This window comes from Doryrhamphus excisus, chromosome 20 (assembly GCF_030265055.1).
Source record: "Doryrhamphus excisus isolate RoL2022-K1 chromosome 20, RoL_Dexc_1.0, whole genome shotgun sequence".
Classification (NCBI taxonomy): Eukaryota; Metazoa; Chordata; class Actinopteri; order Syngnathiformes; family Syngnathidae; genus Doryrhamphus; species Doryrhamphus excisus.
The window spans coordinates 7,792,105-7,818,970 of NC_080485.1; the positions used below are offsets into that span (position 1 = coordinate 7,792,105).

At 39.9% G+C, this 26,866-nt stretch overlaps 2 protein-coding genes across 3 annotated transcripts in view; one reads left to right on the plus strand and one right to left on the minus strand.

The window, feature by feature from the left end:
• Positions 1-26,866, plus strand: part of macrod2 (mono-ADP ribosylhydrolase 2) — a 437,400-nt gene that overhangs the window by 39,566 nt on the left and 370,968 nt on the right. The gene's annotated exons all lie outside the window — the stretch shown is intronic.
• flrt3 (fibronectin leucine rich transmembrane 3) lies at positions 17,029-25,541 on the minus strand. Its single transcript, XM_058058338.1, has 3 exons — positions 25,281-25,541; positions 20,950-21,635; positions 17,029-20,287 (listed from the first exon to the last, which is right to left on the minus strand). Exon 3 carries the CDS (start codon positions 20,243-20,245, stop codon positions 18,293-18,295), a length of 1,953 nt encoding a protein of 650 aa, XP_057914321.1. The 5' UTR covers positions 20,246-20,287; positions 20,950-21,635; positions 25,281-25,541; the 3' UTR covers positions 17,029-18,292.

The window sequence follows — 26,866 nt, forward strand, 5'->3', positions numbered from 1 at the left end:
GAGAGCCACTGCACAAACCTTTAGATGCAACTTCACTTTGAACGTCCTGGTTACATTATTTTGTTTATCCTCCTGGAATGATGGCAAGCTCTGAATTCATTTCCTTCACATACGTATTAAGTCTTGTTCTCTCATTAGTTTATCATTGACAGTGAGAAAATTACATTACTCCGTTCATGTCATTAATGCAACATATGTGCCAATGCACAGAGTGAACTCTCTTCCAGTCTGTTTGGAGGCAGGAGGTGAGGTAAACAGACACATAGTATGCATGTGGGAATATATTGAGGCTGGCAAAATTATCAAGTTGATTTTCATTTATTGTATGATTAATTCATTCATTCATTTTTTTTTCTGTGTTTAAAATCAGGCCTAATGCCTATTATTGCAAAATAGGAAACCATCTCACCAAAGAAGATAATATGAATTATTGGATTATTTTTGTATGCACAATTGTGAGGACAAATACAATTTGAAAGTTTCCAACCTAATTGGATTATAATGCTTCAAAATAGATTTTATAAATACAAGTATCGGGCTGCACAGTGGGCGTGTGGTTAGCGCGTAGGTCTCACAACTATGAGACCCATGTTCAATTCCACCCTCTGCCATCTCTGTGTGGAGTTTGCATGTTCTTCCCGTGCATGCGTGGGTTTTCTCCGGGTACTCCGGTTTCCTCCCACATTCCAAAAACATGCTAGGTTAATTGGTGACTCCAAATTGTCCATCGGTATGAATGTGAGTGTGAATGGTTGTTTGTCTACATGTGCCCTGTGATTGGCTGGTGACCAGTCCAGGGTGTACCCTGCCTCTCACCCGAAGACAGCTGGGACAGGCTCCAGCAACCCCCGCTACCCTAATGAGGATAAGCGTTAGAAAAAATGGATGGATGGACATATTTTACAAATCTTAGAATAATGACTTGAATGAAATACTAGTATCCCAAAATATGGAAACTTGGTTTCTGACTCTCATAACCCCTTTGCAATACCAAATATATTCCATAATTCATGCAAGCCAATGAGAGGAGAATACAAACACAGAACAAGAGTTGCCTGTTCTACACATATCAGAGGGCCCTCTATGGAACATGTAAAAATGATCCTGCAATGTGACCAATTCAAGCCCCTTTTCATCCACTCCATTTTCCAAAACAACGCCCCAGGGCATCTTGCCTTTGGCTCTGTGCTGCCCTTGTCTTGCATCTTACATTAATACCCTCACACACAGGCACACACCCGTAGTCTAAATTCCTGTTTGAGTCTTTGCGGTCAGAATCTTTCTCCTTCATCTCCTGCTTCAGTCTAGCTCAGACTAATTACTTCTAATTTGTCTTCTTACCCTCCTACAGTGTTGTGCGACTCCTGAATTTGTCTGTCATGACAAGTGTCGATTAAAAAGGCATCACCCGATAAAATCTGAACAGCTCATGTTAATTAATATTAGAGGTTTATGGTGTGTGGCACTGGTCCCGGCATGGCTTTTAGCACTTGATAACCATTTGACCATGGCATGTGAGGGTCGCTTTGGAGGCTGAGACAAATGAAGCTTGTCAGCTAAAACGAGGTCTTCTTGTGAAATTACCGTATAAGGTATATTATCCTAATGCAATCAGGTTATTACCATGTTCATTTGGGTACTGCTTCACCAGTGTTGAGTGCCATCAAAATCAAAGAATAAAAATTATGACGATAGAGTATAAAGAGTTCCTCGTTAAATTAGCATTTCACATTTTCTATAATGTAGTAACATGTAGTACACACTCGGAGTGTCACAATACACTTAGCTCTACACGGATATTTGGTTCACATGTACGACTGGACAGACTGGACATTTGTATTTAATGGAGTCACAAAACAATGTTATACAGCATATTGTGAAATGCTGTATAACTTTGAACTTTTGAACTATATTAGTGAAGTAGTGAGTAGTAGTAGTGAATTCTTTCACCTTTTTCAAAGTCATATGTGGAGTTTGCATGTTCTCCTCGTGCGTGTGTGTTTTCTCCGGGTACTCCGGTTTCCTCCCACATTCCAAAAACATGCTAGGTTAATTGGCGACTCCAAATTGTCCATAGGTATGAATGTGAGTGTGAATGGTTGTTTGTCTATATGTGCCCTGTGATTGGCTGGCGACCAGTCCAGGGTGTACCCCATCTCTCGCCCGAAGACAGCTGGGATAGGCTCCAGCATGCCTGTGACCCTCGTGAGGAAAAGCGGTAGAAAATGGATTGTTATACAGTGATCATGTTTTGATCTGGTGAATCTTGAGTAAGGGCTGCACGGTGGATGAGTGGTTAGTGCGCAGGTCTCACAGCTAGGCGAACAGAGTTCAATTCAATTCCACCCTCGGCCATTTCTGTGTGGAGTTTGTATGTTCTCCCTGTGCATATGTGGGTTTTCAGCTGGGATAGGCTCCAGCACCCCCTCAACCCTCATGAGGATAAGCGGTAGAAAAATAAATAAATGAAATCTTGAGTAAGTTCTATCAAATTTAGACTCACTACAGCTTCCACTTGGACATTAATAACCGCTACAGCTGTTCAACTCCTCTGGTGTGGGGAGGACAAACAAATTAAAAAAAAAAAAACACTTGACGAGTGGCGCTGGGAACACCGAGATGGGTTCAATTTCAAGGTTTGTTGTGTGTGCAAAGCACTTAATGTATGGTTTTAATCCTGCCTTGCACACTGCCACTTCCATATTACATGTATTACAATTCCCGGTAGCGATGCCATCGTTCACGGATAGACTTTTGGCTGACCTGTTCCCGTGAGACAGCTTTTCTGCAAATGAGAAATATCATCACATTTTACACTCCTACATTGCAATGTACTGCGGGGAAAAACACAAACTTCTCTCTGCTCTGTCCCATTTTATCTATATATTTTAAAATTCTACCCATACTCTGTGTCTCTTGACGCCTTTACTCTCTGTTTTTTGGATCATATAGTATGAAATACCCCCATGATCATGTGCGGTTGGTATGAAAGAAACACTTTTAACAGTAAACTCACAGTGCTGAAGCCTCTGAACAAAATATGCCTTTGCCACAGAGATTCCTTGTCTCGCTCTCATTTCATGGCGGCAAAGTGAAGAGCCTTGCTCCTTTTCAGCCTCAGCGATCTGCTATAGAAGCTGCTAATTGCCGGTGCTTAAATGAAACACCTCAAATGAAGCCCATTGTCTTGGTCAAGTATCTAACCAATGCTTAGCAGACATTTGTCATACTCAATAGGCTTCTCTCCCATATGCTTAGTGTGCCTTGCAATATTCATGAAATTCATGACGGAAATTGGAGTCACTTATTACTCATGACAAATATTTTATTTCCTTCTAAAGAAAGGGAAACAGTCTGCTGTGCACAGGCGACTCAAGCGTCCAATGTTATTTGCCATATTTCTGTATGAAGAATTAACTGTTTTCCATCCATCATGCATCCTCAGTTAACTGTTATTGGGTCACCATCTGTCTATATACATGATTTATTTCTGCAAGTTTGGGTTCTCGGTTGGTCATTTGATAATGTAGTGGTTTGCTAACCTGTCTTTTATGCAGTTCGTCCTCAATGACTGTGTTAATGGCTGTTTGTATATGTACCCTGTGTTTGAACTGCATCCAATCCAGTGAGTAAAATCCCATCCAGTTGTGGTAGTATTCCTTTTTGCTGGATTCCGTGTAAAAAAAGCAAAAGTGGCTTATTGAAGGACATTATGTTATTGCTCTATTGAAACGTTTTTGCAAGATCTTGATGCAAAAGATGCTCATAAGAACACATGTTCCTGTTACTATGATCATAACAATTGCATCAGTAGCCACATTTACATGAGGAGTTTTTCTCTTTCTGAATGACCTTTCCGAAAGCAATGGTATCCATGGAAAGGAATATTTCAAACGCGTGTCTACATGCGCCTTTATAATCGACCAGAATAGTCAATGGGGCATGCGCAGTAAATCGTAAACACCAACATCACGTGATACCGACTTCCTCAAGTTTTTCTTTCACTTGTTGGAATAACTCCGTATTGCCAGTTTTTCGTCCGTCCAGTCTTGAAATTTAGTTTGAATCAAAAACAAACTTTCCGCAGCAGTCCAGTGCCGATTGCTCGCCTCCATTTTTTTAAATCGAAGAACGTCTCGAGCTGCGTGTTATGTCATATCTCAGCGTTCGCTGAAAGAACGCACCCGAGAACAGGAAAAGATAAAGTTCAATCTTGCTAATATTTCATAATTAAGCTCGGCACATGTTTTATATAGATATGTATTTTCTTTTTTAATAAAACTGGACTTGTGAATGGCGTATAGAAGGGTTTAGATTCTGTTCCACAGATGGCGCTAATGCACACGAAAGCTGCTTGCCAACCGCCAATAAACAACAGAAGAAGAAAAACACCTCGAGGAAGAACGCAGTCTGACAACTTTCCGTTTGAGCGGGTACAAGATACCTCAATCGGATTGGGGAAAGGAATATTCCAACCCCTGTGAATCCGATTATATATTCATTCAGATTGGCACTTTTTTTTTGGGAATGAGATGTATACAAAGGTTACATTATTTCTGTTTGAGCAAATAACCCGAATGAAATTGAAATATTTGGGTCCATGTACGTATACGTGGCTACTGATTTACGTATGTTGAATTGACCTACCATATTTTCAAGGACTGTTATTTGTGTTTAAGTTTTGATGACCACATGGTCCAGAGATTGAGGGTTCAAATCTCTGTCTTCATGGAGTCTTATTTGGAGAATCTAAATTGTCCATTTGTATAAATGCGAGTGTGAATGGCTCTATAATTGACTTGCGACCAGTCCAGGGTGTACCTCACCTTTCACTTGAAGTCAGCTGGGATAGGCTCCATCACACTCACGACCCTAATGAAGACAAGTGGTATAGAAAATAAATGAATGCATTTTACTTTGAATATAAACGCTCTTTGATTTTCAAGTACAATCATTGGGTCCTAAGCACAACCATTCACCTTCACAGCGTTTAGTATTCTAGCTGGACAGGGTCAGGCATGGATAGGCAAGCTCACAATTAATTTCACTGCCAGAGTGTGCAATCACCCACCATGACCCACTTGAGGGCATGAAACAATGGCCGCCACAAAGGTTTCAATTAATCATCCTCAAAGATAATTTGCATTTCTCAAGGATGGGTCAAATGTATGACCAACTTTACATTAAAATCCTGCTTAGTGTGAAATGTGGGCTCGGATGGTGATGAAAATGACAAATCTTTCCAAGCGGGGAAACCAGTGGTGATAATATATCTTCTACAATCTGTCAAATATACATTATAGCTGATCATATCGAAGGTTTTGCTCTTAAATGAAAAGGCCTAAAACATGCATAAGTTTTATATTTTGCTTTATTGTACACAGAGGCTGTGTGTTTCCGTTCCTTTGCGGTGACAGACGGTAGCTCTGTGTGTTTAGGGACTTGGTGAGTGACCTCAGAAGGAGCACCTGTCCAAGAATGGACCCGCTGCTCGCTGCGTAGTGCTGGTGGGCGCGTCTGGCATTAACCTCACTGTGGTGTTCCTCTCTCCACACTAGCCCCTCACCCCAGCCCTAAGACATCCAAAACCTGCCAGATCCAATCTGTCATTTGGGGATTAATTAAAATGCTACGCAGCAAAGGTACAGGATCCCTTCGGGGCTGTGGTATACACATGAATGACATGTTCATGTGTAAAAGCCCACACACGGAGTCGTGTCTGACATGCCACATTGTCGTGTTTAGTCACCTCGGGAGAAGTACAACAAATTATTACATTCACCAAAAAAAAGATACAGCATTCCTTGTTTGCATGTGTTGTCCAATAATTTCTATACCATATATATTGTGTGAGGATACTTTCACTACGGTAATTTGTCCCTACGGCCATATGGCTCATACTGCTTCTGATTTACATTTGCATAGTAAATCTTGCTTTGACAATGCTGTCATCTAAGTTTCAAATTACCTACCAGCATTGTTGAATTAAATTGATGCCTCTCACAATAAATTGAGAAGAAAAAGGGGTTACTCATTTAGCCGGACCTTCTGATGCTCTGGAAAATAGACAATAGACGAGAGCAAGCGATGCTAAATGAATTCTCTTGTCCCGTGTGCTGTCCCTGGCTATCAACATAATTTGATTAGTGACCTGGTAACATGAATGTGCCGGGACCCCACCCCATTCAAGTCCGATGGGGCTCCTGGGGTGAGAGTCCATGTTGCGGGGCTCGACCCCCTTCCTTTGCAACCGTGCCCTTGTGTCATGTATACACCCATCCAGACGAAGCGGTGATTAATGACTGAGCTTGTGGTGTCATTGACAAACTTCTGGTGACTTCACACAAAAGGCACCGACATTTGGTGGTATGCTACTAGACTGCAAACTAGGGAGACGTACTAAAGGATGGATATATATATATAACACTTATGTAATATCAACACATAGAGTTGACCTTGGTAACAATAACAGCTTCAGTTCATTGTTTCATTTACTGTACATGCAGTCAGTCATTAGCACTTTCTTTTCTAAATTGTCTCTATGCATGACTGCAAAATGAAAAAGAAGTGCTGAGATACGTCCAGACTGGATTATCTGCACTTTGAAAACATGTTCAATGTTTTAGGCCTCTGGTTGTACAACATTTTCTGATCTGAATTGTGATGATCAGGTAGGGGGATTAGATTTGTAAGTGATTTTTGGGGGATGTGAATTTTTTTCCTGATGGAACGACTTCCAAACTTTCATTGTATTCTTCGTGTATGTGTCATTACTTTACCATTAATAGCATGAGTTCAGTTAGAATTAATGAGCCACCTTGCTATGTTCCTTCTCTGTGTTTTTCTTTTTACCGTAGCTACGTATCGCCTCGAGCTAAGAGTTGTTCTTAATGACACCCGGGTGAAAGTGTCATTACTTTGATTTGGGCTCACTCACGGGGCACAAAGAAAAAGTGAAATATTTTCCCAAAGATTTTTAAAGTGTTTGGCACTTTCAGGACACACAGCACTGTGTGACAGGTTCAAATTACCTCTGGTTCTAATAATTACAATTTGTTGGAAAAAAACAAAAAGATAAATAAATCCTGTAGCTAATTTTACCAAATCTTGATGTTTTTTTCTGTTGTTAATTATACATTTAATTAATAGGCTGTTATTATTATTTTATCTTTTTTTTGTTCTTGTTTGTGGGAATAGTTTTATAGTGGCAGCTATCCATAATATAGCGTGGTTCAAGCTGCATTTGAACCCAACATTATTCACCATTATTCTTATAGAGCTAATGTCTTTGTGCCCGTGTGATGCCGCTTCATATACATATGTGATTATTTTCATCATATTAAATATTAAGTTCTGTGGCACCACGGAAAACTTGTGCATGACAAGTTTTGCACTCAGCTGTAACGTATTTTTACTGCCACACGGCAAGACATCACTCATGTTCCTTGTTACTTTTCCGGCACGTTAGCAAACACTGTTGCTGTGATCACATGGGTTCTCGCTGCTGGATAGACGGTGTTGTGGCGGAGTCTGGAAGGGGCTGCCAATATCCGTGATTTGAGGCGTCTTTTTGACGTGTAAGCCATATTCAGCCATAAAACAACATTATTAATTATTATAGTTTTCGTTAATATTGTTTAAACTGACTGTATGCACATTTATTCAAATTATTATTATTATTATTATTATTGATATAATAATAACAATAATAATCATCATCATTATCATCATCATTGTTGTTATTATTATAATAATTATACTACTAATAATAATATTACAATAATTAACAATTATAATAATTAATAATTATTTATTATTAATTATATTTATCATTTATAATAAATTATGACCCTAGCATATGTTATCAGTAGTGGTTTAAAAGAATAGAAAACAAATCTATATTTTTCACAAGTATGAATTAAACTCTAAATGTTTGTTCACCACAAATAAAATAACTGGTGTTCATGTCTTTCCCTCACGGTTGTTTGTATTTGCGTACATGAAGCCATATATAAATGCTAGCAGTACTTTCAAATGTGCGTTTTTAAACAGAACATTGTGAACGATGGTCAATTTTCGGTATCACCGTTTTTCTTGAATCACAAGCTCCATATATTTGAAAAAAAATCAAATATTCTCAAATGTCATTGTCAGGGGGAAAAAAGAGATTACCAAGCATCCCAAGAAAAAAGTGAAGAGTTAGATACGGGGACATTGCCAGATGTTAGTTTAAGCCGAGTGTTGTGTGCCATCGTATTTATAGATGCACACATGACTTTTACTTGAACACATTATAAACAGCTCAAGCTTAGGATTACAGTGGCTTAGATCGTTTGACCCCACAATGGGCCGAGTGCATCACTGGATTGAAATGGATTCATTTAACTCTTATTCAAAAGTTTACGTATTCTTCCCTTCGCCTCATTCCCCTTTCCTTCCTTTTGGGTTCTTGTATTCTAGAAGAGAATTTGTTGCCTTTCTCTGTAGACCCCAGGCCCATTTTACTCCCCTCAATGGGGGAGGAAATGAGCAGATTCTTCTCACATAGAGATCATGTGGCTGCGTGTCACAGGCACACAAACTACAGCTTTCAATTAATCCTACAAACTCCAACCATTCTTCCTCTCCCACCAAATCTCTCCTCGTAACTTTTCTCCCCCATTTGCCTGACTTTGCTTGTTTGGTTTCAAGTGAGTGGGGGGTAGCGTTCCAAAGTGCAACTTCTCAACCTGCTGCAGTGTGGTGTGCATAATTTTCATGGTGCTGGGATCTTACTGCTGCCGCGTTCCTCCTCCTCCTCCTCAGTGTGTGAGACATCCTGCCAGCTGTGTTAATATGCTTTCAAGCCTCCAGTGCTATGCTACCTACTCTGTCTGAAGTCAAGCTTGTCATGCATGGAACAAACGTGCGACTTCTCACAAGGACTCAGATTGTAACCTGATATAACCTATTCGTGTTAGGTCGGAACCTGGAAAGGCTGCTATGGTTAGGCCTGTTACGATAATCGATTATTGGAATTATCCATAAATTGACATGTGCGTGCTTACCTTGCCTCTCTCTATCAATACCTGACTGTCTTTACCACACAGGATGGGACACAAGAGGGTTGGCTCTGCAGCTGTCCGTGCGCATTGATGCTACAGAATGAACGGAGAGCGTGAACCCTCTTCAATATATATTAAGCCTTGCTGCTAAGGAATAATACCCAATGTTCATTATTTATTCTAGTGCAATGTGGTTTACAGAGGCTTGATACGCCCTGTTGCTTGTCTTTATTGTTGTGTGTGCTTTTGGTTGGAGTGAGAGGGTTTTTTTTTTTTTTTTTTAAAGAGGTGTATTTTTTTATTTTTTTTGTAATTATAATAGCAGTTTTTTTGCAAAAGTCAATTTTATTTTTTTTTATATTTTTTTGTTTAATTTATTATGTTTGTTTAATGTGATTTATTTAAAAGCTCTTTACGTTCTAATTACAAAGTTAAATAGTCTTTTTATATCACGTCATCGCATTATCATCACATAATTAATTTTAAAAAATGAATAGTATAATACTAATAAGAATAATAATACGAATAATATTAATGATAATAATAATGTATAAATGATAATATATAAAAATATAATATATTAAGAAATAATATAATAATATGAATTCATTCATTCATTTGCTACCGCTTTTCCTCACGAGGGTCGCGGGGGTGCTGGAGCCTATCCCAGCTATATTTGGGCAAGAGGCGGGGTAAGCCCTGGACTGGTGGCCAGCCAATCACAGGGCACATATAGACAAACAACCATTCACACTCACATTCATACCTATGGACAATTTGGAGTCGCCAATTAACCTAGCATGTTTTTGGAATGTGGGAGGAAACCGGAGTACCCGGAGAAAACCCACGCATGCACGGGGAGAACATGCAAACTCCACACAGAGATGGCCGAGGGTGGAATAATATAATAATATAATAAATTAAAATATAATAATAATATATAAATAAATAAATAAATTATTTAATAAATTAAATAATATTGATTAGAGACAATAATTTGTAGCACAATTTTACAATTTTCTTAGTAAACCAAAAAATACTGTAAATGAAGAAAATCAACATCTTACAAAAGTAAGAAGAAATAGAGCTTATTATGGTATGGTATTTCCTTCTAAATAATAATATAAGTTCTAAATATGGCAGTCATGTCCAACGGAGGACGGTCAGAAGAGGAGGCCTTCATGTCTCACCATCCCTCCAAAGCAAAGGTACGTATGTGTTGATAGCTGGTGCAGTATTGACAATATTAAAATATGCTCACACTGCAAAGTTCTGCAATGCTTGGGGAGTTACTGAACACTGCAGGCTTTACACAGCCTGTAGTATTCCACACAGCTCTAAACCAATATATTACACACAAAATATTATGTCCAAACTATCTCAGTCTGGCCTTTCCAAACATGTTATGTCCCTCTGATTTACTCGTTCCTGATCCTATCCATACTGGTCACTCTCAATGAGAACCTCACCATCAATATCCACATATACATCAATGTATTAATGTGCGCTGACGTGTGGAAATGTTCAGACTACTAGTTCCAGCTTCAAGTCACCGTTGTTCTTCTTTTATACGTGTTATAAGCCACACGTGCTTCCGTCATTATATGGAATGATACCAGGAACATGTGCAGTGTAAACAATAGCATTGTTAGACACAGTTCAAAGGACACAAGCCAGAAAGCTGTTTTTACCCATGCACACACACATTGAAGGCGTAGTTAAAAGCTCTTTACTTGTTTTCTAAAAGCTCCATCATTTCGGAGGGAAAAAAAAACATGATTGTGGATGCCCAAACACAGAGAAAAAAATGTGGTTTTGAAAGTACTTGTGGACACTGGATATGTAATGATGATATGTTTATTTTCTTGTTAATGATTTCTATTTAACAGACTTGGCAGACTGTGTTGTATTGTGATATCCTGCATTTATCACTAGCAGTGTTCTGACTGGAAGGGACACCATCGGTACAGTCTTACATCTGCAAAAAGAAAAAAAAAAAACAGTGAAGAGGCAGATGTGCTTCTGATTAGGCTTTGAGCATCTCAAAATAATGAGCTACAGATGGAGCCACCATGCTTTGCAAATCCTACACTGTCGTTTAAAGATATTTCACCTAAATGTGAGAAGAGAAGGAATCATCGCTGTCTGCTTGACATGCCGATCTACTCGCTGAGAGGTGAGCATGGAAACAAATATTCCTCTGCATCAGACTTGGAAGCGGAATGAGACTGAGGGTCGATTAAGTTCTGAGAGGGGATGAGGTGGTGATCTCATAAAGGACATCAGGAGATGTATGGCCTCTTACAGGATCATTTAAACCACTTAATGGGGGACAGGAATTAATGGCTTCCATAGAGTAGAGTCAATTATATGGATATTTTCATAACATATTGTGTACACTTCATAGTGTAATGAGATACCCATCAACTCCCTTGCTTTTGTTTTTGATGGTCCTTTTAAATGAGAGTAGTGAGTGCTGCATTTCATAGTAGGTTTGTCTTGTCTGCCATTTTTAGGGAGGAATGGTCTTTGTTTTGACAGCGCTTGTTAATTTGTATTAATGTCAAATAATTTAGATTTGCAATGAATGGATGTGGAGGCCTTGTGCTCTCAGGCATAAAATTGGATTCATTATGATGACTGAGGTTGTGCTTAGGTTTTTTTGGCCCTGTAGTTTCAGGTCAACGGGTAAAGTGATGGAGAGGTTCCTGGCTTTAGGGAGGGGGCGGGGGGGGGGGGGGGGTACAACTCCTCAGCTCAGGCACACATCGCTCTCTGGCATCCCGTTCAATGGCCACTCTGTTCTTTTACAGCTGGATCTTGTGACCGAGAGTGACAAAGTCCAATTTCAATCTTGAGGGGACGTGTGATGGAGGGAGGGCATGCTGCGCTTCAGGCCTCCTGGTCCATTTGTCTTGATTATGTGTGTGAACAATGTGCACCTATTCGTGTGACAGCACATGATCATCAATACTGTGATGAGAATCACTCACACGGGGAGACAATTGTGGAGTTTACCCATTTACAACATTTGTGATTGCCTTGGTATCAATATATCGATGCTCATGTGGTATCGAGTGAGTGTGTCACTTCCACATTTTTTAGGGTAGGTAACGGCATACAGGCTTTTGTGCTTCGACACACGCTTTGGTAACGTAAAATTGAACTGATCCATTCATGTCACGTGACCACTGACCAGAAAAGTGCTGACGCCATGCTGCCGTTGACTAGCACACATGTTAATGTGTTCATAGAGCAGTGATTTTCAACCACTGTGCCGCGGCACACTAGTGTACCTTGAGAAACCGTCAGGTGTGCCGTGAGGAATTATCCAATATCGCTTTTTATAGTTAACATTGATTAATCATCATTTGCAAATATTATGTCAATAGCCATGAATAAATATATGGACCCAAATATTCCAATTGCATTTGGTTTATTTGCTCAAACGGAAAGAATTGAACAGAGATGGAATATTCCTTTCCCCGATCCAATTCAGGTATCTTGTACCCGCTCAAACGGAAATTTGTCAGGGTGTGTTCTTCTTCGTGGTGTTTTTCTTCTTCTGTTGTTTATTGGCGGTTGGCAAGCTGTTTTCGTGTGCATTACCGCCATCTGTAAAACAGAATCTAAACACTTCTGTACTTCATTCACAAGTCCAGTTTTATTAAAAAAGAAAATATATATCTATATAAAACATGTTCCGAGTTTAATTATAAAATATTAGCAAGATTGAATGTGATCTTTTCCTGTTTAAATTTATCCCGGGTGCGTTCTTTCAGCGCATGCTCAGATATGACGTAACACGCAGATCCAAACGTTCTTTAGTTTTAAAAATGGAGGCAAGCAATCGGCATTGGACTGCTAAGCAAAGTTTGTTTTTGATTCAAACTAAATTTCAAGACTGGACAGACGAAAAACTGGCAATACGGAGTTATTCCAACAAGTGAAAGAAAAACTTGGGGAAGTCGGTATCACGTGATGTTGATGTTTACGTTTTACTGCACATGACCCATTGACTATTCTGGTTGATTTTCATGACGCATGTAGACAAGAGATTGGAATATTCCTTTCCATGGATACCATTGTTTCCCGAAAGGTCATTTGAAAAGAAAAAACCCGTCATGTAAAAACGTGGCTACTGTGGAGTGTCTGTGGTGTAAAGACTGGCAGAGCAATGTAATATTGGTCCGTGTGGCAACACCTACCTTGTTCCTCCGATAGACTTTTTGATGCACGAGTGAGGTCATGGTGACATTTTGTAACATTTTTGGTTAGTGGTGTGCCACAAGATTTTTCCAATGTAAAAAAATGTGCGGTGGCTCAAAAAAGGTTGAAAAACACTGTCATAGAGAACTACTTGTGATGATGCACAAAGCACATATTAGTCTACTTTTTACACTGCAGTGCAACCTCACTCACTCACTCACCTTCCACCGCTTATCCCCACAAGGGTCGCGAGGGGCGCTGGAGCCCATCCCAGCTGTCTTTGCGCGAGAGGCGGGGTCACTGTGCAACCTACTTTTTGTAAATATATATAAATAGGTTGAAGTTGATCAAAAAATTTACACTTTTATCACTCCCATACATTCTTTTATGCCGCTTAGCCTAACTAGGGTCGCAGGGTTATGCTGGAGCCTATCCCAGCTGACTTCCGGCAAAATCCCCAAAAAGTAATTGATATTAGTATCATGAACAAAATGGCAAAAATGTAATTGAGACAATAATTTGCTATTGACCATCATTACTATTTAATTATTGGAGATAAGCACCACCTCATCTTTAAACCTCCCACTTGCCACTTTCTTTTGTAAGATATTCAGTGAAATGATGGCTGCACAATCACTCTTGTGACATTTGAAATCAGTTATTTACCTGCAGACTGCGGCAACGTGCACATAATATAACAAAGAAAACAGCTTTTGGGCATCTATTTTGAAGCCGTAATATTACAGATTCATTTGTTTGTGGTAAGAAATATGGACCACCAATCATCTTCTGCATTTTTGCATGTAATAAAAAAAAGTATTACTCTTTTGTGTAGCTTTGCCTGACATCACTGTTTTTGTATTTCCTCAGCTGACTGATGATACCTTGTGGATACTGATATGCATCTCTCATTTATCTCCTGTGCTCCTTGAACTGATTGTGCGCTGATACCTCTAATCAGTAACAGGCTCATGTGGCCTGTATTCATATACTAGAGGTGCTAATGGAGAAGAACCAGTGCTGCTGGTCATGAAGAGGTCATGCAATGGTGCTTTGATACGAGCATCTATTGGAATGCAAATGTGACCGTCTGCCTGACCAGCTCCTTCTAAAATGCATAGTAGCACCCCTGAAGCAGACAGGGCAGCTGCCCCCGTTAACGCTGATCATTTGCTCCATAAAGAAAACTGATGTCTCTTCAATGTGTGTCACACAGGAGAAAAATGCATGTGGCGTCTTGTTGTTTCAAGCCTTGTCTGACCTCAGATGCTAGCATGAGAGCGATTAAGGAATTGAAAAAAAGTGACAAAGGGGTGAAGGGTCTGCAGTGATAAGTGAGGTCACGCAGGGTCATCGTCAGTCTGGTTCATCAATTTAGTTTCATACTCACCTCACCGAAATTGCACAAAGCGGCTCTGTCTAATGTGTTGTTTTCAGTGAAAGTAGCAACAATGAAGCGTCCCTTTCACCATTTGGCTTATGTGTCATTTGTCACTAAGTTAGAAGAATATGTCGTTGTTAATGCATTGGGGTCGGCATACTTCAGTGCCCCATTAATAACAAAGAAATGACGAAAAACTATTCAAACTAGTATAAATCGTTAGAATTGATCAATAATGCTTTTGCATTACATTTTAAGGGTAATTACTTGAGACATTGTTAACATTGTATATTTCACAGTTATAGAATACTTATTTATTACTTAATTATTTCATTAAAGATGATTTATTCATGTATTTATTTATTTCACAAGTCCTCAAATAATGGAAAGCTCTACCCTGACTTAAAATCTGAATTTTAATATTTATGAGACAGGAATTTAGCATTACTTTTAAGAAAAATACAGTGATTTTTATTTAATTTATGACAATATATTACAATGTAGTAATTTAATTACTACTACATTACCGTGCATTGCTCCTCATGAGGTTACAATCTTCTGCACTCTGTTTGTATGCTTCCAGCGAGACTGGAGACTGGATAACTGACAAAAGGGCTCACTCCGTTCACACCAAGGTGTTGAAAGTAGCGGGCAGAGTGAACCCTCTACCTACCTGTTTTGAGGCGGGAGACCAGGAAAACAGACAGGCATGGCGATATATTATGCCTGGCAAGTTAATCAAGTTAATTTTCATTTGTGTGGTAAATTTATTTACGTATTATTGTCCCATGTTTTTTTACTGATTGAGAAATCTTCTCACGAGATCTTGTGAGACAAGATATTGTTGCATCCCAATAGAACCAGCTTAACTACACTTGAGCATGTTTTTGCAACTTGTCTGCACACTGAGGACTATTTGTTGTATTTACTAGCAAGTGTAAATGTGGAGTTTTAGTGCTTTATACTGATTCTACTGGGCTGTCAACATGAAAATGTTTCAGGTAAAAATGGCTTCCAGAGTGGGAAAATGTGAAAACACCGTTTTGCCTTTTGTATGTCGTGTAGACAGTCATTCTCTACTTTCTGAAAATGATATTATCACCCTGTGACCAGAAGTGACAAGCCAACACACAAACATAATCGCTGCATATTTTGACTGGCATGACTCACCCCAGTTGACATTCTCATGATATTTTGTTGTTTTATTCTCCAAAATGACTCGCAGTAAATCCACTCTTGATCAGTCTAAACAAGCCGAAGACAACGCTTATGTGCATGTGTTCTTTCTCCTTCTATAGTTTGGTGTGTCACGTGGTTCCTTCCGCATGTCTGTTTACAGCGATACGTGTGGGTGGGCCTTTTTTTTCCCATTTACATTGTTTTCCCCCAGTGATCTGTTCCCATCTGGATGCGACTATTTATTAATCCGACGCAATGTAGCTGCAATTTTTTTCCAACATTCAAAAATAAATACATTTCCATGTGGAAAGTAGAGGAATCCCTTATTTATTCCAGTTAATTAGTTCTACACCCAACCGTGAAATTCTGTGAAGTAGGATTCTTTATTTGTAAATGAAATATTTGCGTAGTTAGAACATAGATAACCTGTTTACGACCTTTTAAATGTGGGTTTTAACATAATTAGAGCCCTCTATACATGAAATAACACCCCTTTAGCCACCATTATAATCAGATTATCCAATATAAATAAGATATTGATATGTTCCCTAGACAAGCAGGGTGGCAGGTGGACAGGAAGTGATGTCAGGGTTCAGAGTTGAATTTTAGCTTGGCATCTGTTACGGCTACAACAGTAGCCCATGTTTTTATTAGGGATTATTGATCAAGTCTGGTGCTTGTGTGTCTCAAACGTGACTATTTTAGTTAGTTTAGCCATTTTTAGGCTTGGAAATGGTTAATTTCGGCAAAAAGAAGTACAGTGTGTTTAAATATGCGAATTTTGTACTAATAATAGGCCATATTCAACCACAAAATAGCATGATTTATTAATATATTACTGAAAAATCACAAAAATCAAACGCAAAGGACGACTTTATATGCATTTTTACCGTGATGTCTTATTCCAATATCCTGAATATACAACATTGTAAATGGACATAACCAAGCTACTCCATTTAGAAGAGAGAAAAGTTGTTAAAAAATTTGTTTATGCAACACAATTTCATGTGTGTTAGAGCCTCATAAATATTAACACTGGAGGCAAGATGAGCAGAACTCGAGATGAAAATGACGACTTATTTAATATTTTTTGTTAGCCTCTGTACTCAGTTGATTTTAGCATCAAACGTGGGTGTTTTGTTGTTGAAGAATTACAGTCTGACTGCAGAGTTTGTACAGTAGATAATGAAATGTTTTTCATATTTATCAATTACTGTCTATTCCAGTAAAGTTGATTTAAAATACCAAAACATACTTCATCACAAATTATCATTCGGGTGGAGTGTAGGTCAAAAAGGATGCAATGTTGTTTTTGTATTTTTTTTTATTTTGTAATATGACCAATACTTTTCATATTCAAGTGTGTATGAAAAAAGTCACTGGTTCCTTAAAAAGCTAAATACAATAAGCATTGGATCAAGGCACATACAAGACTGGCCAAAGGGCATACAATGCACTTTGGTTTTCATACTTGAACAGGTAATTTCAAATTGTGGTAACAAAAACATGTTCACTTTGAAAATAATATAAAATAGTAGTTCTATTACGGGATCGCTGACACTGTGATCTTGCTAGTGTATATTTGGCCTCTTGACTTTAATGACGTAGGGTACACGGTACTAAAGAATGCCGCCATTGTCATTTGGCCATTGTTGACTTGTACAAATAGAGACGGTGGGGTGGGGTGGGGGGGTCCTGTGTCAGCCTGTCCTGTCCTCTTGTTTTGAGGAGCGAAGAGTCCCTTTAAAGTCGATGTGCTTTATCTGCCCTGTGCTGTGGCCTACAATCCTATCCGAAAAAGACGCCACTCGTGTCCTGCTGGGGGGTTGCTCTGCTGTGTTACCCACTTGCAACAAAATACACACTTAAAGTAGAGAAGTAAAGCATGGCACCTCATCTGTAGTGATTTGTATCACATACAAATTAGAACTATATTCTTGGTCAGTAGTAAATGAGACAGCTCACTGCTGTTTGTTCTCAAGACGGCAACATGCCTGATTTGTGAATTTTATTGATCTGTACTGTACTCTTAGTTTTTAAGTTATGCCATTTTTTTGCCTTTTGTTTTTCAGACAGCCACAACGTGAAAATAATGACCTGTGCTTTATACTTACAAGGTTTTCTAAAGTCTGATTGTTCAACACAGCAATGAAAACCCACTTTCACAGTTGACAAGTCATCATATCTCAGTAGAACATAGTTTCTTTTTAGTTGGTCGATCGTTTTTAAGCAAAGGAAATACAGTACAAATTACTACAAATCCCTAAAATATAATCGCAGTACTATACCCACTGATGGTTCAGTGATGTCCTGCAGATGGAACGTTCTCAGTCTTCATAAAATGTCCTTAAATATAAATTATATGGCAAATGTACAGAACCTTGCTTTTTTTAGACTTATGATCCAGTGTTTTGTAAAAGTCTTGCCAAAATGTCTCTGTCGAAGAGCGCACACTCATCACCAATGTCCATGTGCAATATCATGAATGGGAATAGTCTGAATCTGGTATTCCACTGTCTCTGTAGCTCCTGTTGTTAATACTGTTCTCGCTGTGTGGGCTCTTGTATAAACTCAGGCCATTCGGTGGAAAGATTGTGTGTATCACAAATTCCTCCTTGGACACAGGCAGGTGATTTATAGGAATCATTTGAAAAGAAGTCTCTCTTATTTCTAGAATTGAGTTGTCCTTCTTTGTGCCAGCTTCGGCATAGTCATCCTTTCTCCGGCGGCCTTTGTTGTAGGTGCAGTTTCTGGAAAAAATTGACCCATTTCTGTGGACGTACCAGCACACCAATGCCAACATGATTATTGCCAAAAGTGCGACGGCTCCTCCAATGATGGCAGCTAAAGGCAGACTGGAATTTTTGTAAGGTTCTTTCTCCTGCTCTCTGTTTAAAGTTGTGGTCGGTTTGTATGATTTATGAGTGCCGGTCTCGGTCTCTATGCAAACGGGGGTCTCGTCGGATAGGTAGATGTTGCTGGTCTCCATGGGAACCATACATATCCTGTAGGAAGACTCTGGCTCCAGTGCTGTGAGGAGGTACTCCGTTCTCTCCCCTTGCACAATTGTCTCTGTGATGGAGCCAAATGCGGGGCTGTGTCCCAGCTTGAGCCAGCTGAGCCGTAGAGCAGTCATGGGCTGTGATACCCTCCATGATATGTGAATTGTATCTGCGCTACTTGACTTCACACTGATTTTGATGATCTTCCTGCCGATTGCGGTGGTAGTGCCGTGGTAATTTTTGCCCATGTTTGGTCCCTTTACTGCAGGTCTTTTAGTCACAAATGACGGCCACTGGGGCTGTGAGGGGCGCAAAGTGTTCGAGACTGTGCTTGTCTCATATGTAGGCATAAGTTCTGAATCTGTGCAGTCAAACATGTCTGTACTTAAGTCTTTCAGTGCCATGCCTTTGACCTTATCAGGGCCTTGGCACATGAAGCCTCGTACATTCACTTTTGAGGGTAACGACCGGAGCCAGTCACGTACCCATTTCATCCTGCACGTGCATTGCCAGGGGTTGTTGCGTAGCAAAAGCTGCGTGAGATTGTCTAGATCTTCAAATACACCTTGCGGGAGGCTACTCAGGTTGTTACCAGAAAGGTCCAAGCGATATAATTGCCGAAGAAACGCAAACGCTCCAGGTGGTACCCTATTAATGTGATTATCTTGAAGCTGCAGCTTCTCCAAACTCGTTCCTGGCAGGTTAGCTGGTGGTGATGTCAGGGAGTTCCTCACAAGCGAGAGCTCAGTCAAGTTAATCAAGTTGATGAAAGCCATCTCCCCAATCCCGCGGTTATTGAGTAGGTTACCGTCCAAGATTAGCCGTTTCAGGTTGATGAGATCTTGCAGCGACTGTTCTGAGATTGATGAGATGCGGTTGTCTTCAAAGCGCAACTCCTCAATGCTCATGGGTAGACCCGAAGGGATGGTGCTTAAGTGGTTTCTAGAGAGGAAAAGCAATCTAAGGTGATTACTGTCCCTGAACGCCCCTTCCTCTATGCTGACCGCTGATACTGAATTATCGTCCAGGTGCAGTTCCTCAATGTAGGGTATCTGGGCTAAAGAGTCATGTGTAATCATACGGATGTTGTTCTCCTGGAGATGAAGCTCTTTCAGCCCAAGCGGAAGATTAGTAGGGAACTCGTCTAGATTGTTGCAGTAAAGGTAGATCTTCTCTACATTTGTGAGCCTGCGTAGCTCTGTGGGAATTCCTGAGCTCTTTATGCGATTGTTTTGCAGGAAGAGCACTGTTGCATCCAGGGGTAAACCAGTAGGAATGGAAGTCAGGCCACGGTCATTACAGTAGATGAAGGTCTCATCACAGCGGCAGGCAGAGGGACATGAGGCAGAGGTCACCAGTGGGTTAGCAAGACCCAGCAGCAGTCCAACCCTGATGAGGGAGAGGATAAAGGCCTTGCATTGACGCACCATCTTGAAGCTGTGTTGCTCTGCAGTCTAATCACTCAAGAGCCCCTGGGGAGAAGACACAGGAATACATTTAATGCACAAGGCTTTTAAAAGGTCAGGAAAAAAAATCCCTGTTCTTCTATTTACTTGGTGAAATCACACCTGCACCACATTTTAGATGAAATATTTGAAAGGGTCAGTTTGAACTCTTCCTCTTGAAAATGACTGTGAATGGTACTTGGTTGGTTTTGTGCCTGATTTATGATAATACACACAAGTAGGTATAAAACCAACCTGCATTAGTGAGTGCTTGTTTCATGCTTTCTATGAATTGCATCTCTGTTCCTAAAGGCTAGAATTTTCTGCAAACCAGACGTGTGAAATTTAATAGCGTTCCCCCGTTTGTCTTACACGCTTCGGTACCTCAAGGCTGCCTTTCATTGGTACATACCAAATCGGAAAACAAAGTAGTGCTTTGTTGAGTTACTGTTCCAGTGCTGACGTACAATTAAAGTTATGTCGGTGTATGTAAAATAGAAAAAAAGTAGTAAAATATATCTAACGGACATTTTACATGGGTCAGACAATGCACAGAATTATAATGTAATTCCTTCCACCAATGGCAATCACTTTTAGATATATAACTATATTGCTTTGTTATACGATCTGATTCAAACTACACACTTCATTATGAATTGCTGTTCTGTCAGTGAGACATTTTTGCATACCTGATTTATACAAGGTGGTAAATCCTTTCCGCTCGCCAAAAATCCAATCAAGAAGTTCTTCTGTTATTATCCTTTCTGAAAAGAAAAGTTTGTCTGAGGGCTTCCCTGTGATATCCTGACTGGACGGTGTTTGGAGAGCTGATCCTTGTTTGGACGATGACCTCCTCTGTGTTGTCAGAGGCTCATGCTTCCGCTGCCTTTACCATGACAGATAAGCTTGTTGAATAAGCATCCCCTCTCAGTGACAAAGCCTGTGCTGTGCGATAATATTAAAAATCCTAATGGGTGTTGAATTTGTCAAACTCAGTAGCCATAACCGTAGATTAGAATTTTTTTTTTTTCAGTGTTATGACAATCTTGTGAGCTATTGGATAGGCTCCTTTCTGCAATCAGCCCCGGCATTCATGATGAGTTGACGCAAAGCTGGTCTGAGCCATGCCAGTCCCCTTTGCTGCAGGCGCAATCAAGGCCTGTTCGCTTATGTACTCCAGCTCGCAAAGGTAACCGGAATCCTCTTCTCCGCTGTCAAGCGTGAATATATATATTAATCCTAGGCTCCCAGCCTCGGTCCCGAATGTGGATGAATGTAGACGAAGGGGAAAGGTGCTTGTCGTTTCAGGTCGAGCCTCCCTCATGCATCTGGAACTTGATTCATGCTGTGCCCTTTTCACACCTGAGTTGGTGTTCTAAAAAAGAAGAGAAAAAAAGAAAAGTAATTAGGACACATATACTTTCAACAATAAACAATGCATTTTTAGGTAAACCTTTTTGTTCTAGGATTTTAAAAGCTTTTGTGCATCACTTTGTATATTTGAATCAGTTTTTGTGCAAAAAAATAAATAAAAGAAATACAGTAAAAGTAATTATGTTGATTAAAAAACCTAATTAAACAATAATATGTGATATACTCCTGATTGTATCATTTGACAGCTTTTTTTTGTCATGACCTCACATTGTCCAAGGTTGGAGCCCATATCCTTCTGAGGCCAGCCCCCTGCTTAATTATTTTCACCTTTTCATATTTTACTCCACACTAACATGAATGAAAATAGTCAAAATAAAAATAATCAGCCTTAACTAGATCCACCAGATTGGATGAAAGGACACACATTGTTAACTCTCCATTTGAATTTCGTGTGAGGAGGAGCAAGGCTGTTGCATCCATCCATGTCATCCCCTGCTGATCCCTTGCCCCCCCACCTCATCCTCTTCTTCACAAACTATGAATACTGCTTCTGTTTGTAAAAATAGAATTTCCTTTGCCTAAGAAAATATTGTGTTTTCCTTAGGAACACAATAGCTTAGCATCCTTATATGCATAGACCTGCTGGCAGCCACTCTGTGCTGTAGAAACACACAAAGGTAAATCAGCAACCAGGGCCCCAGCCATTTAAGCAGTTGGTTGCTTGAAATAAGACAGCATTAGGGAATTGGGATGCTTGTAACTGAATAGCAATTGATAAAATGCTGTCGTTTTTTCCATTACACGAGTCCTCTCAGCAGTTATCAATTACAGACTACCACTACAAACTTATGTGACAAGCTGGCCTAACAGGGGGAGGATAAATTAAAATCCTGGAACATGAGCTTTAGAGAGAGGGATATGTGCTGTCTGTGAGATTTTACTTTTAATGTGGCACTTTCAGCTATTTCAGCTCCAAATTGTTGGCTTCTAATCATATTTGAAATTTCTCTGAATGTTCTTTTTTTCTGTTGAGTCATTTGAAATTAGAGAAAAAAAAGTAATATTTCAGTATTGCACTCTAATGAGAGAAGGCCTATCTGCTCTCAGAATAATATGCTTTTAGGTCTGTTTAAGAGGATTATCCACATAAAAGCAGCCTTGTATATCTCTCGTGTGCACTAAAACTCTTGTTACCTGCTGTTGAGATGTATCTTACCAAATTCTGAACAAGGATGAATGTAGTAGTAGTATATAATGTAGATATACTTATATATCTGTATTCCTGGGTGTACTATGGTTCCCTTTTTTCCACACTCATCATATCTCGGAAAAGTGGGATAAAACCTGTTGTTCACTAAAGTCAAGCCTGACGAGCGCCAGGTGTAGAAACACTTCATACACACAACATAATGAATATTCAGTTTTAAACATTGCATATTAAATGCATTTTCCGCACAGGGTATATTCATAATACACATGCAGTGTTTTTTTTTTTTTAGAGAGATGGAGTTAAACATCTCAAGTGACGTCTTTCTGCAGTTTGCCAGCCAGACAGGATGTTTCTCCAGCAGGCCCAAGTGTCTTCTGCTTCATTTAGTCTTGAACTGGCAAAGTTAAACTGAGCATTCTGCTAAACTTGTGCGTGCTCACCCAGTTACTTTTCACTAGAGAACACTAGAGTTGCTCACACAAAGCTGATAGCTAGTGTGAGCTGAAAATGCACAAATGCACATTAGTCGGCAATAATAGCTGCCCTAGACTTACTTAGTGCCCCCTGGATATACTTTACATCGCACAAGAGAGGCATTGAAAAAAAAATGTGCTTTTAGGGAGAGAAAGGGCCATAGAAGGTGTAATGGCTGACAGCTAAATTATTCATGAATCTTGAAATAAATTTTGCACCACTGTGTATATCCATTGGGAAATATGTGCCGTTTGTATATATCATTGATTAGTCTTTTTAAAACTATACAAACCCAGTTTTGGGATTGAATGTGCATTACTAGTTTTATCTGCAATTTCTGAAAAAAATACATATAATAATAATAATTTCTGTCAAGACGTGCTGACCAGATGATAATTCTTGTGGCCCATTAAGCCTCGAGAGGTCTGGGACAGGCAGTGGTCTCTCTTTTGTTGCAAGCTGAAAGAAGAGCTCTGTAGCAGCTGCAATGATTTTTCCCCACATGGGGGTGGTAGCCACCACAAGATGTGTGTGAAAACATATGCAAGTGCTGTGTGTCTGTCTGTGTGACAAGCAAACACCAAAAGACATGCTAAGCTGCAGAAAGGACCCCCATCTGAGCCCACAGGCCAGACAGCCACTTTCAATATAAGGATTTGTCCTGGCACCACTACTTTTCCTGTGCCAGATAGCTTCTAAAGGTTATCTTGCTGTTTTTTTATGGACTTTTTTGTGCAACTTCATTGTTCTCACTCGCTGTTTATGTTTAAACAACATACAGTAGTTGAGTGTAAGAATTAGAACAAATGTTTAGCTGTCTGTTTGTAAAAGTAGGTTTTATTGCTGCCTTTTCCCTGATACATCCATGCAGTATGTTATGCAGTGACTGAGAGTCTGCTCATGATGACCTGGTTAGTAGTTAATATAAAATGAAAGCAATTGGCTGGGAACTACAGCCTGAGGCAGTCATCAGTGAAGGCGACTGATCTGTCCTTTTTGTCTATATTGAATACACTATTTATTTTATCTGAACCGAAGGGCTAAAATATGATAATAACTGGAAATGAGGTGTGCAGTTTTGACAGTCATTTGACGGCAAATTGTTTGATGGGTGGAATTAGGATGTAGCCTCATTACAGTGTATGTTATTACCCGATGACCCTATTGTATTATGAAGATAAAGGCTGTGTAAAATTGGATTAACAGCTGTCTCAGTGTTTCCAGTAAGACGTTTCCAGTACAGGAATGGGATGGACTCACAATTGCATTGATGCAAAAATGACAAAGCTGCAACTATACGTGGACGCGTTTAAGCAACTGAGCAGAAATATTGATGCATTTTATATGACTGTCATGTCTGAAATAGTGCGCGCATTCGTTGTAAGCTGCAAATATGGCAAAGCAAAGTTTTATGGGATATCAGGAACCGAATTGGAGCTGCACATAGAGATGCAGACAGACGCATTTTGCGGAGTTTGTACAGCTTGCTCTTGGTGCGCATCTCTGTTGGATGTGCGCTGCAACTCAACATGCACACCGGGGTGTCTTGACGAATGGTGGCGCCGGCAGGGTCCAAACCACCTTGTCTGTGCCCCCTCTAATCCTATCAAGTTTGTGTATTCGGTGATCAAAGCTCATATGGCCAATGCAAAGATAACGAGTCGTTAGAGGCGCAGCAGAAATTGAAGACATTTGCGTGCGTAAAGAGACGGTCTTGGTTTGGTTGCTGGGAGAAAAGCGAGTTAAGGGTTTATTTTATTTATTTTTAATCACCTCAATCGCCTCAAGTACCAAATCTTGCAGCCTGCGTTGTAGCAAAACTGTTAAAATCATCTTAAAGAGCGTGGGTTGTGAAAAAAAACCTAATTGCACATTTGTGTAAGGATATGTGCAACGTATGACTCCACTTTGAATTCCTTCACCCAGAGAGAAAGAAGACGCACTCCAGTCAAAACCACTTACCTCTAAACACAACCAAAAAAAGTAAAGTTACAGGTATCCTCTGAGGGGGGCACACGGCAGAGCGAAAAAAATAGTAATCCGATCCGAGTTATGTGGATTTCCAAAACGGCTCCTCTCACTCACTCACAATATTGAATGCATCTGTCGCAGTACTATGGTGTTTACTGGTGCCTCTCTCTCTCTCACACACACACACACACATTCGCAGTGCAAGTTGTGAAAGGACATCCGTGCACGGATTGATCCCAATAACAAATGTGGACTAGTGTTTGCCTCAAGCCTTGCTCCAGTAGAGCGCTGATGTCATCTGGAGGCGGGGCTTCTCTCTCTCTCACTCACTGCGTGTGTCTCTCTCTCTCTCTCCAACACCCTCTTCTTCAGCTACTACTGGGAAATATACATATAGGAGCCTTGCAGTACTGGGTGGCTGCACTAGGAGGAGTGGAGGTAAGGGGAAAAAAAGCAAATATACTTGGTAGATATGTGCACTGGAGAAGAGTTGGTATGGACTGGCTGGAGAGACATGTTCTTAGGCTGAAAAAAAAGGCGTGGAGTGGGTGAAAAACAGAACTTTGTGTATGCATTGCATTCATTTTGATAGTGATTATTTGTTTTATGCGCTCTAGTGAAAGTACCGTGCATGTGGTTGATTATTTTGATTTCTATGTGCCGGAATGTATAGACCAGGTCCTCAATAGGTGGCCCATGGGCCACATTTAGCACCTCAGAGCTTTTAATTTTTACCCCCAAATGTCATCCAAATAATGTGAATCATTCAGTCGAACAAGGGACCTGCTCGTTCATGTAGTACTTCCTATGATCCGCAGGGGGCATTGGTGTGTCATGCTATGTGTGTATATGAATATATACGCACAAATCGCACTACCTCACGTGCCTTTGGGAAGAATCCCATCAAAAATCATGTCTATAATGAAGGTAATAGTAACCTTACATTTTATTTTAACAGTGCATTCGCCATTTATATGCATTTTTAATAGTTTTATGGACGTTGAAGCGTGCGTTGAAGAGTGTCGAATTTGGGAGAAAACTTTATTTTTCTTGCAAACATTAACTTGCACTCTTCGCTATGTGAGACGTGAAAGCGCCGTCTCGCAACCACAACAGGAAGAGGAAAAAACCCCATCCCTTGCGCCCACCCCTCCGGGTGGCAACCCCTCCCCTATCGATCTTTCCGGGGTGAATTATGTCCCGGTAACCTACTACTACAACGTAAACATTTGCTGTTTGAGAGTCAACTGCTGATGATATCATATATGGCCGACTTCCGGTCCAATTTGATTAGTTAGGCCGGTGCACGGTACGATTACATGCATCCGTGCAATCTAACCAACACATGTCCGAATATAAATAAAATACAAACACTTATAAATAATGCAAAAGTGAAATCACCAACACATGTCCTAATGTAAATAAAATACAAAGACTCAAAATAATCCAAAAGTGGAATCCCATGCTTGCCCACTCGAAACATTAGTGTGAAAGGAGTATCATTTAATTAATGTGGTCACTGCTCTCAGCGGCTACTTGCACAAATAACCATAACAGGCCAAAATAAGACTGCAAAT

Coding starts and splice junctions, on each gene's coding strand:
- flrt3 (XM_058058338.1), bottom strand. CDS start 20,245: ATGGTGCGTCAATGCAAGGCCTTTATCCTCTCCCTCATCAGGGTTGGA.